We start from the raw sequence: 12,930 nt of genomic DNA, 5'->3' as shown, positions 1-12,930 counted from the left end.
GTATTCGCCGAGGGACTGTCAAGAGCAGAGCCTTGCCTGGCCAATCCGTTAGCCCACTCATTTCCGTCTATGTTCTTATGCCCGGGAACCCAGAGGAGAGTGACCTTGACCATGCCGCCCAGATGGTTGAGCGTGTCTCTGCACTGCCCCACCAGCCGGACAGATGTCTGTGTATTCGAGAAAACCCCCGCGCTGACTCCACAGGCCATCTTTGATCCGTCTGTAAAGAATACCGTATCATAGTCTTGCAACACACCGCCGTTCTTGCACTTTGCCCTGGTTGGAAGGTCCACAGCAAAGTTTCCCGTGAAGTTCAGCTTGCGTGTGACATAGTTCGTGGGGGATGCCCAGATTTCTCGAGGTATTTCATCTAGAATGTTGCTGTGGCCGTAGGACTTCGCTGTCCAGCATCCGGACTCACGTAGTCTGACGGCACTGCACGCTGCAACATATTTGATGTAGAGGTCTAGGGGGAGGAGATGCAGGAGTGCATTGAAAGTATCTGCCGGGCAGGACTATAGAGACCCGGTAGCACCTGGACACGCGGTTCTTTGAATCCTATTAAGCTTCGTTCTAGTGTATTTCTTCTACAAAGCCTGCCAATATACAATAGAGCCGTACGTCAGGATCGGACGCACTACAGCAGTGTACATCCAGAGAACCATCCTCGGCCGGAGACCCCATTTCTTTGCAAAGGTTCTCTTACAGACCTTCTTAACCCTCAGTTCTATGTTCAACATCCAATTTAGCTTAGGATCCAGGATTACTCCCAGATACTTTACATTAGAGGAAAGAACCAATCTTTGTTCATTCAGCCGTGGTAGATGGAAGTCAGGTATCCTTGTCTTGGTGGTGAATAGCATCAATTGCGTTTTAGTTGGGTTTATGCTGAGTCCACATCGTGCGGCCCACAGGCACACCTTTCGCAACGCTCCTTCCATGATGTCGCTCATAATGGACAGAAACATCCCTGATAATAATATCACCAAGTCGTCGGCATACACCACCACCTTCACCCCGCTGCTGTCCAATGTACGTAAAATTTTGTCCATTACTATTAACAAGGGAACCGGTGAGATGGCGCCACCCTGGGGCGTGCCTCTGTTCACAGCTCTGGTCAAGTGGTTGCCTCCCAGATCGGACTGGATTATCCTGGTACTCAGCATGGATATAATCCAATGCGTGAGATACCCCTCCAATCCAATACCGGTCAAGGCTTCCTTGATGGCGTTGGTACTGACGTTGTTGAAAGCTCCCTATATTCAAGAAGGCAGCAAGGGTATACTGCTTGTACTGCAGCGACCGCTCAACCGTGCCAATTACTTCGTGGAGGGCGGTTTCTGTGGATTTTTCTTTGAGGTAGGTATGCTGGGACTTAGAGAAAGGCGTTCACCCCATAATCGTCCTTAAGTGAATGTACAGGACGCGTTCTAGGGTTTTCAGCACGGAAGAGGTCAGGCTGATTGGTCGAAAGTCCTTCGCGGACTCATGACCGCGCCTGCCAGCTTTCGGTATGAAAACCACTCGTGCGCGCCTCCAGGATTGCGGTACGTATCCTAAAGTCGTGCTGCTTCGGTAAATCTCAACAAGCCACGGCACAACCCTTTCCTGCTGCTTCTGTAGCATGACTGGCATTATGCCATCTGGGCCTGGAGATTTGTATGCGGAGAAGCTGTTTATAGCCCAGCCGATCCTATCCTCGGTAATTACCGATTTGATAGTCTCGCACAGCTGGGGTTGCCGCAAACCCTCCAAGTAAGGTTCTGACTCACAGTCCTCCTCGCTGGAGGGAAAGTGCGTTTGAACCAGCAGCTCCAAGGGGGTCTAGGTGCTGGGAAAATGGCCATAAAGTGGAGGAATCTTCTGAAAAACTTTAAACGCCCGTATATCCCTTATCATTGAGAATTTCAAGAAAAGGAGCTAAACTGTGATCCCTCGTGTAGAGACCTTTTCAATGGTATATGGGAAGAGGTCTGTGTGCCGGGAAAATGGCCGTAAGGTGGAGGAATTTCTTGACGGACACTGAACATCCGTTTCTCCGTCAATACTGAGAATTTTGAGAAAAAGAGTTTAGTTCGTGATCACTACTACCGGAGGAAGGACTGAGGTTATACCTTCGTTATTATTGAGAATTTTGAAAGCAGGAGCCTAATCCGTGATCACTTCTGCCGGGGAATGGTCAGAGCATCCAAATGGTATATAGGTCGGTGGATCCGACTGCCAGGAAAATAGGGGTCTGCGTGCCGGGAAAATTGCCGAAATTAGGAGAAATCTTGGCAAAAACTTTAAACGCTTATATCTCCGTTAATATTGAGAATTTCACAAAAGGGAGCTTAATTCGTGATCACTACTTTCGGGGAAGGGTCTGAGCTTCAAAATGGTATATAGGTTGGGGGGTCTAAGTGGCAGGACAATTGCTGATTTCTGGAGGAATCTCGGGAAAAACTTTTAACGCTGATATCCAAGTTAACATTGAGAATTTCGCAAAAAGGAGCTTAATTTGTGATCACTACTTTCGGGGGAGGGTCCGAGCTTCAAAATGATATAAAGGTTGGGGTCTGAGTGCCAGGAAAATTGTCAATTTTTGGAGGAATCTTGGGAAAAACTTTAAACGCTTATATCTCTGTTAATATTGAGAATTTCGCAAAAAGGAGCTTAATTCGTGATCACTACGTTTGAATTATTGTGCCTGTTACGGAATGCTGTTACCAAACTGGACATTGGAAACATGCCCGGACGGTCTTCTTAGATAGGTTGAAAGCTTTGTTCTAGGAGGCAGACGTCACTAGAAGAAAGAGTGACCGCCGTGTCTTTTTTGTCCATACATCAGCCTCTGTAGTCAAATCACCACGCCACCGGGTTTTTCGCGAAATCCTTTGGTTTCAGCTAGGGTTGGAGTGCTGTGGAGGAGTGGTACTTGATACCCTCTGCACGTTCCTGTCAGCACCAAGCACAATAAGTGCTCCAGGCAAACACACCGGTAACTAAGAAAGGACGTGCGGACGGCCGGGTAGCGGGATCTTATCCATTTCGTTGGTTTTGGCCGAGAAAGTTGAACATAAAAGGAAACATGAAATTATCACTTTCCATTTCCATAATTAAATAATAAAACTGTTCTAAGATTTCTTTACATTAAATTGTGGTCCCTTAATAAATATGCTGCACAATCTGCGTCTATCCAAATCGAGCAGCCGATACGAACTCTCTCATTAATATTGACGCCACTGCAGCAGAAACCGCGGAGTCGGAGAGGGACACCTTTTGCGAAGAATGAGCCGAACGAAGCCCGTATTCAGAAAATAAATTGGCGACAAATTAGGAGTGTCACTAGAAATGGCCATTTGAAGTACCTAACTTCCGCGGAAAGGAATTCACAAACAAAAGAAAGTTTCTTCAGACGGGACCACGTTCAATCAAATGAACCACATGCCCGAGGTTACCTGAAATGTCCTTCAGCACCACCCACGACCTCCCGAGACGCTCACACACTTTCTCTACTGCTCTGCGCTATTGCAGCCTTATTGCAGGAATGGAGTACAGTGGAATAGAACTGTGTGTGTGTGCTCTCTTTCTCTCTCTGGAGTCCCACCATCTATCCTATTTATCCCCAGACAGGAATACTGAAATGTTGGTCAAGTTGGTAAAAATAGGCGTTCTGGGAACATTTCAAAAGCCAATTTGTGACTTGATATGATTGCCAAAGGTCGTAACCAATGCCTTGAGTATTGCGCCACCATTCAAATTATAATGGCTCGTCCCTCCACCTTTCTCAATCAGGTTCGGGACCGTCTTCTACATTGAGATTGAGGGCCTAGTGGTCAATAAACTCTACCATTGTGTCAATTTTTGATATATATATATATATACCTATGTTACACAGCAGAAGGAAGAGAGATGACATAGGTGACTTTGAAGCGTCAATTTAGAGGTAACACAAAGTCAATCCGCAACGAATCAGCATTTACTACATCAGGACTTAATGCAATACTTTGGTGCACGTTATATTCTGAACTAAAAAGTGGAGAAAATTAATTCAGATTGAATATGGTAAATTCACATTTCTCCTAAGTTTAACACATTTTTCCGGATCTGTGCCGAATGAGATTGTGGCATACATTACCGGCAGAACTAATAGAGAGTTTCTATTAATATTCTGGACCATACTAAGGTTCTAACCTACTTGCCTGTGATTATTCATTTTTACTGTTGACGAAGATAAGTTTCATTCAAAGATGAAATTGGCTGTTTTTGTGCTATGTGCCTTATTTGGTATTGTCACTCCTGAAATATTATGGGTTCGTTTAAATTGCATTTCTTATTCTAATATCTTGAGAAATAGTTTGAAATAACTCTAGCACTCTTCCCAAATCCTGTCTTCCAAAAATTTAAATAATCTCGCAAAGGTGCACACTCATTCTAAACTAATACATAATACCACATTTTTGAATTGATTGTAAATTTCCCATCAATTCATCCTGCAATAATCTAGGTCATAACATGAAGCACCATGCTGGAAAGTTCGGTGAAAATCCCACTATTAATAAAATTTTAGTAGTTTCAAATTATATCACGCATCATATCGCATTATTCAATGCATGCAGATCAGGATATTCTTACATGTGTTGGAATCCCCTAATCCCCGGTATTTTATTTGTTGTGCGATTCATTAAGATATTCAACACATCGCTTCAATTAAATTCCCCTCTGTACTTCGACAAGATGGGCATTCGCATGTATACACTCCTTCCTAATGGTTTGTTGTTGAAGCTTCCGTGCCTGATTCGGTTATTCCTTGTAATACTCAAGTTTTGCCTCCGCATAGTCCACTGGAGGGTAAATCTCTACGTGTGAAAATCCTTGCCCGACTGCTGCACCTGGCACCTTTTGGCATGAGAAGCAAGTGTTTACGTCCATACCAGCGCAATCCATACCTAAGTGAAATACAGCTCCAAAAATACCTACAAACTACAGAACAATCCTTTTCGGCTGTTTCGAAAACATGGTTGGCATTACACAATCGCCAGATCGTCGATCATCAACTTCCCCATCACCTTGTTCACAGCGTCGATTGGATCTAAGTCGTCATCCATTTACGCAGGTTAGGAAGTTTGGTTTTTCACTTGAGGTTCCTCCTTCCTGATCACCAACCCGTCGTCTATGAAAAGGGAAATCTAGGGATTTTAAAGACTCAAGGATTGGAAAATCTTCGGAAACTAGATGCGAGCATCCGGTCTCCTCTGAATCTCGTTGTATGGGAAAATATTGAAGTTTACGCCGCGATGTTAGCTACGCATGAACTGAGAAAATCCCAGGAGATCTGATGCGTGCATACTATGATATAACACCCATGGACCACCCAAGAGGAACCGACAGCCTGGCCTCAACGTTGATCCATACCCGTGGCGCCAATTTGTCACTGACGGAACTACCATCCTCCAAGCTCACCCGTAGGTGACACCTGGCCGCATCGCCGAAAAGTTTCGTAGTGCGTGTTCCGTCAGCCGGCTATTGCAGCTTTGCTTACGTTTACAAGGAATTGGATGTTAATTCCTCCTAAACGTTGCTCCTTTTGTTTTTCTACTTGACCGCATCCTCAGATCCTTTGCGCTCGAATGCGGCAGGATTGATTTTCTGCTCGTTTTCCAGGCGCTTGTGATTCTACTCGTCGACAATCCCCTGGTATTTAGCAAGGTTCTTTTCCTCCCTCTCGTCGACACTACTAGCATCCTTACTCTTCCCAACCTTGCTCAGCATCTCGACATTTTTGTTGTTCTTCGTGCCTGAGGGAATCCCGATGTCGATCATTTCAAAATTGGTGTAATATGGTTGTACTCGCTATGTCTAGTTCGATGACAGCAGTCTCCAATCAAGAAAGGTCCCTTTTGCTGGACTCAGCATCTCCTCCGTAAGACTAAGTGATACGATAACTGATATACGTCGAGGGAGTCATTTACCCTCCCTCTTTTATCTCAGGCAATGGAACATATTGTGCTCTGGTCCTCGAATATAGCAGTGCATTCGGGACACTCAGGGGAAATGTTCAACACGAAGCTATACAAATACTTTCTGTAACAACTGGGTCCCGTAAGGAACTACTCTCTCGCCCGACCCATCTCTTAAGGTCGATTCTCAATCGACCTCATAATTGATAATATTTTTGTTTTTGCCATTGGTAATAAGAAGTGCTTCTGTCTTTTCGTCCGGCTGGTCAAGTTTAACCATTGGTCCCCGGGGTGCTTAGCAACTACCGCCACCCTCCCGTTGCCTCCTCTGGTACATGAGGGACAAGCACTCCATAATACGCTCATGATACATAGCAGGCGCCTCAATACTGACCCTTGGGGAACACTTGGTGTCACAGTATATTCTTCCCGTTAACAGTTTCATTCAGAGCTAAGTAGTCTCTCTCAATTATCCGAGCAAAGCAATTTATTCAAGGGGCCCCAGGTTATTCAAGGTGCTTCACTTTCTTCCTTTTGTAGGGAAAAAATTACAAATTATTTTGACCAAAAATCCCGGGCACGTCATTTGGGGCGATACATTGTAGGGACCGCCCTCCTGGTTTTTTATGACCCCCTTCGAGGATAGCTCTTTAATTTGCCATCCTCCGGCTTATTTCTTTTCCTTTGGGAAAACCTCCTCGCTCGGAGATACGATGATCTCAACAGTGAGATTTCTTCGTTTCACTAGTAGCTTAGTTTTCTACAGTAGAGGAAACGCCGTTGCGGCTTTATAGAGTGGAATGCCTCAATTTTCGTTGGTGTAGCTCCCACCTTCATCAGCACCATTTCTTTCAAATTATGACCTTCTTTTAAAGTCATCAGGAATATCTTCTCCTCGAAAACTCCGGTGGACCAACCAGCTATACTATTTTTTTCACTTCTGTTGCTTATTAGACTCTGGCCTCTTCCATTTCTAATGTCGAGAAAAATTGACTGATGGTTACTGAAGGTGTAATCCGCCAGAATATTTCTCTCGCCAACATGTACTCAAGTAAGCCAAATGGACGATCAAACCCAAATCCTACCTCGGAAGGTGGCATCCATCCAACATTGGCTGACAATACCCAACTCCGCGAAAGTCCTAAATTGAATTTGGTTAAGGTTGATCGTCACTCGAATTCGTCACAAATGTGCAATAATTTTGCGGTTGCGGTTTCCAGCGTCCAATGCCAACCTGTCAAGATTCTCCTCATATTGCGCTACTGTTGCACTAGAACGAGGGTTATAATTGTAGATACGGACGGATCTTTTTTTTTACCAACTTACCATTGCTCGTGTTTACGAATTGCCGATTCTTAGCCTTTTGTTAATGTTGAGGTAGTAATCTAGGAACTACCAGGCTTCCCCGGAATTTCGCAGAATTAGCTGTCTTAGAGGGTGTAAGTTGCTCCCCATTTGGTCCGGTCCAGCATCAAGTTGATGCGGACTTAGGACCCCATCATTCTCAAAACAAATAGCTGTCTTCGTTGAGGAAGTCTTTTTCTTTTGCTTGTTGGGCACCAAGCGGTTTACGAATTCCGTCCATACTCTGGTTCTAAATGTTCTGACCTGACTTATGTAGGGCAGGGATCACTTGGGTATCTCGCGTAGCTTTCCTACATAACGCTTGGACATTTTTCCCCTCTACTCTATTTCAGCATCACTATTATTAGAAAATCTTGCATCCAACCAGGCTGTTTTAGTATTTCATGACATTTTGGAAAATTTTCTTCCCTGTTTCGTTCCCCTCTCTAACCCCAGTTTACACAAACCCCTGCCTGCTTCACTGTAGAGGTCTGTAATTCTCTTCGTGAGAAACGCAAAGCTCGTCTGACGTTTAAACGTTTCGGTAATGCCGAAGACAGGACAAAGTTTATAATTCTACGTTCGTCTGCGAAAGTTCTGATCAAAAATGCACATTCCCAATATTTAAATAGCATCGAAGGTTCGCTCTCTTGAGTGGCGGAAATTGAAACTCTTATGGTCACATGTCCGCAAATTATACTCTTCGACAACTTCTCCCGCTGTTAATGTCAAGTTGGATAATCACACTTCTTATTCCTATAAATCAGCTTATGAACTGCTTCGAGATCATTTCTTCTCCGTCTTTACTCTTTTAGTATACCCTCCATTCCTCTTATGAATCCCTCTATTGTCGAATTCCTTCTTGGAAACATTGACGTTAGTGGCGGTTACAATCCCGCTGGCAATCCGAATCTCTTTCTAAAAAATATAAATCGAACATCTTCCTTCTCCTTACTATAATTTATTACAAGAGCTTGTCCGAAGGTATTTTTACGGACATGAGGAAGGAAGCTCGTACACTACCTTGTCACAAAAAAGGTGACAATACCCCGGCCAAAAACTACTAGCATCCATCGTTCTCCAAAATTTCTGAAAGATACATAAAAGACTGCCCTTCGTCTCAATTCGGTCAGCTCATGGTGAAAGAGCAGCATGGGTTGATGGTCGCACCACTGTGACCAATTTGTTGGAATTCACCATCTTTCTTGAGAAGCCATTAAATATAAGAAACGACGTCCAAAGCTCTCGATTCTATTGACCATTTCTTGCTTCTCACTTAAGTGTGGACAATTGATATTTTATGTCTACAAAAGCGGGATCACACAACAACGCACACTAGTATCCGTGCCACCCCAACTTGACCATCGCCCATTGGCTTGGTCACTAAATAGTGTTAAGTCGGAATTGAAAGCAAACAAAAACTACAGTTCCAAAAGTTCGTTCTAAAAATTGAAAAATCCAGGGATTCAAGTCATCATAGACAATATAATACTGAAAAGTTTGATTCAAATCCGGCTATTCTTAATAAAGTATACCAAAGCCATATTTTTCCTATGAGTTCGCTGCACTCCGAGCTATTATAGAATATCTGTATCACATTGGTCAAAGGGTAGTATTGGCCCCAGGGCGAAACGTGGATTAGTACCCACGATGGAGCATAAAACCTGGGAAACACCTGCTGAACCAACATCAACAGTTCTACTGCCAAACCCTATCTACACCTTCAAGTGGTGACCGCTGGGAGCTCTTTTTTAACGAAAAGTTGCAGACGGATGAAGGCGAGTCTCCCGTGCCTAAAAGCGGGACAAATTGTACCAGCTGGTCCTCCAGGTTGGGGCTTGGGTAGGACTGACAACCCTACACGGAAAACCAAAGCTACGAAGACACAACAGGAGTCTCGGACTGGATGAATTTTACAATGACAAACGCGGTAACAGAAAAGGATTTATGATTTACGCATTTTCTCATGAAACGTGCACTCCCTGTACAGAGATGGAGTTGCCAAGCAACTAGCCGATACCCTGTCGCAATATAGGGCTGATGTAACAGCATTGCAGGAGATGCGTTGTACAGGGACCGGTTTTCTGAAGAAGAGTCGCTACACCATATATTATAGCGGTCATTCAGTAAACCATGCACTCGGAGTAGGCTTCTCAGTCCGCCAAAAAATGAAACCTGCTGTTATCGGCTTTGAAAATATAAGCAAACACTCTGCGCTTGCGAGGAAAATTTGGAAACATAAGCCTCATTAACGTTCACGTCCCTACAGAAGAGACTGCAGACTCGATGAAGGATACCCTCTACGAGGCAGTAGAAAGAACCCTCAGAGCCTGTCCTAGATATGATATCAAAATCATAGTTGGGGATTTTAAGAGCCAAGTAGGGACGGAGCCCGTATTCAGGCGATACGTTGGCTCCCACAGTTTACATCAAAATACAAATGATAACGGACTGCGGATCATTCAATTAGCGGTGTCACACGAAATGGTTGTTGAAAGTACCTGGTTTGCGCGGAAAGCGGTCCACAAACAAACGTGGGCCTTTCCAGACGGGACCAGTTTCAATCAAATTGACCACGTGTTGAACGAACGCCGCCACCTCTCAGCCTTGATGAATGTCAGAACATATAGCGGGGCCAATATAGACTAGGACCATTATCTCTTTGGCATGGTGCTCTGAGCTCGAATAACAACACCACCCAGAATCACCTCTGACAATCAGGTGAGAGTTAGCACTGAAGTCATCCACAATACAGCCCTCCGCGACACCTATAAGGGCGAAATGGATGCCGCAATAACCGTAGCCAGCAGAGATCCTGGAGATTAAGCATCAACAAATGATCTTCAAATGATGAATCACCTGAAGAATGTTATCATAAATACGGCCACAAACATATGTGGTGCAGCAAGGTTGTAAAATAAAATGTTTTAATTAAAGTAGTTGTAAATACAAGTTGTAAAATAAAATTTATTACTAAACATACTTGGCCCCAGCCGCAAAAACAGTCGGAACGGCTGGTTTGACGATGAATGTAAGCTAGCCACGGAACGGAAGAATGCCGCATACCGAGTAATGTTGCATTCTCAATAAAAGCGGGCACGCGCAGAGACTTATCATGAACTCCGGCGAGCGGAGAAGCGTGTAAAGTCGCGGTAAAAGGAAGCCTGGGAGAACCAACAAGTCTGTGAACTCGAAAATTACAGGGAGCAACCATACCAAGCGCGGAATTTTTACCAACAAGCCAGCAGGATGAAACCTTATACACCTCGATGCTCATCCTGCCGAGACAAAGAAGGAAATCTGATTTCCAACAGAGCATATTGGAGTGATGGGTTGAGTATTTTGATGAACTACTGAACAACCAGAGCATCGGCGAGTTGGAGGTCCCGCCAACTGAAGACGACGGACAAATACTGCCACCACCAAGTGTAGAAGAAACAGTCCGTGCAATTCATCTGCTTGAAAATCATAAGTCGCCAGGAGCCGATGGAATTACAGCCGAGTTGGTTAAATATGGAGGCGACCAAATACACCAAGTGGTTCATCAACTTGTGCTCAAGGTATGGGACAGCGAATCAACGCCTGACGACTGGCAAAAGGCATTATCTGCCTCATACATAAAAAGGGAGATATCACACAGTGCAGCAACTATAGAGGTATTACGTTGTTGAATACCATCTATAAGATATTCGCCGCTATCTTGCAACGCCGGATAGCCCCATACGCCCTCCCGTACTCCAGAAAAATCAGTAACAAATCAGATTTTCTCTGTGCGGCAAGCGATGAGAAAACAGTTGGAATATGGACATCAGTTACACCATCTTTTCATTTTAAAGCTACCTATGATAGCATAGCCAGGGTAAAACTGTACACGGCCATGAGAGAATTCGGTATCCCGATGAAATTGATAAGACTGACTAGGCTGTCCCTAACCAATGTGCGAGGCCAGATAAAAGCAGCAGGATCACTCTCAAGACCATTCGACCTCAACAACGGTCCACAACAAAGGGATGCCCTATCATGCGTCCTCTTCAACCTGCCCCTGGAGAAAGTAATCATGATGCTAAGGTAATTGCAAAGGTTACGATCCTCTTCAAGTCCATCTAACTACAGGTCTAAGTGGAAGAACCACCTGAGACGTACAAACTGCCTTCATCCAGATCGAGCAGGCGGCACGTGTGGCGAGATCTTGGGCTGCACACACGATGAAATCCGCGCACGATTTTTGGCAACCAACAGGGCCTATTTCAGCTTACAAAAACTGTTCCTCTAGAAACGTCTCACCATAGGGTCAAAGCTCTTACTGTACAAGACAATGATCTTGCCAGTCCTCATATATTCCCCGAAGACTTGGGTTCTTAACAAGAAAAATTGCGAAGAATTTTTGGCTCCCTACATGAGGATGGACGATTCCGTAGCCTACATAACGACGAAATCTATGAGCGATACCATGACCGTCAGGTTGTGGATTAAATCTGGCTCAATAGGTTACGATGGGTGGGTCACTTAATCAGTATGGATGAGGATGATGCAGCCCGGAAAGTCTATAAGGGCAATATCTATGGTAGAAAAAGAAGACGAGTCAGACCCTGCCTGAGATGGAACGATGGCGTAGATCAGGACGCAAGACAGCTTTTAGGGATATCAAATTGGTAGATCTCGGCGCAAAACCGAGATGTCTTGAGTTCCTTATTAAGGCAGGCTTAGACCGGATACTGGTTGTTGCACCGTTGATGATGTATCACATTAAATTCGTAGACCCATTAGTCTGCGTTGATGTCAGGACTGCGATAATAAAGAAAACCATAAAACCTTTTCCACCTGAGACATCCCAATTTCAGCTTGTTTACTCGTATATAAGTAATTATATTTTTCTTGTACTGTAACATATTCATTTGCCCTTTCGTTCGGTAAAGAGATGCAAGGCCCCTGTTCTCTCTGATTGGTCGGGAGGAATCATTCCTCTTCTTCCCTTCAACTTGTTTCCAAATACTTTAAAGAGATTTCCTTCCAGCCCCTCCATTGTTCCTTGCCTCATAACAATCTATTGGGAGGACCGCATTTAATTGGATTTGATCAACTGCCATCTGATATTTTAGGAGAGATAAGACGGTGAGTTTTCCAGTTTCTCTTGATGTTGTCGAAATGATTTACTTAAATAGTATTTATTTCTATTTCAGTACTAAAGCTGTAGTCGTATGTGCAACTAAGCAAGTTGTTTCAGGATTGAGATACAAAGTCCAAACGACCAAATGTATAATGCATTTTGTCGAACTTGCTTGCGTCATGAGATCGCTAATCCCTGAAAACTGCGAGGAAAAAGCCAGGAAATAAATTGACTTCACAACCGTTGTAATATAGTATATCTTTCTTTCACAAGTCATTTAAAGCCATTTTAGTGAAATATACTATAAAAACCAGATATGTCCTGAAGCACATACGCTGAAAGAACCATTTCGGGTGATAGTTTTACTACAACCGCATTACTGTATCATTACAAAAGACATCAATTCAGAAGAATATGTATCTCAAAGGAACTAATCTATCACAACTGTCGTACAGCTATTAAATTACAAGCAAGATACTGACAGTGAACATGTTTAGGGAAATACTTTGTTTGGGGAAGACTGTTTTGTCTTTTGTG

General features: G+C 44.0%; 1 protein-coding gene across 1 annotated transcript; it reads left to right on the top strand.

Annotated features, from left to right (window-relative positions):
• The first annotated feature begins 4,146 nt into the window (after positions 1 to 4,146).
• LOC119646350 lies at positions 4,147 to 12,764 on the top strand. Its single transcript, XM_038046784.1, has 3 exons — positions 4,147 to 4,295; positions 12,301 to 12,398; positions 12,467 to 12,764. Exons 1-3 carry the CDS (start codon positions 4,233 to 4,235, stop codon positions 12,618 to 12,620), a joined length of 315 nt encoding a protein of 104 aa, XP_037902712.1. The 5' UTR covers positions 4,147 to 4,232; the 3' UTR covers positions 12,621 to 12,764.
• Positions 12,765 to 12,930: the final 166 nt, after the last annotated feature.

The sequence above is a fragment of the Hermetia illucens genome, chromosome 1 (assembly GCF_905115235.1).
Source record: "Hermetia illucens chromosome 1, iHerIll2.2.curated.20191125, whole genome shotgun sequence".
NCBI lineage: Eukaryota > Metazoa > Arthropoda > Insecta > Diptera > Stratiomyidae > Hermetia > Hermetia illucens.
This window is presented reverse-complemented; position numbering and strand designations above follow the sequence as displayed.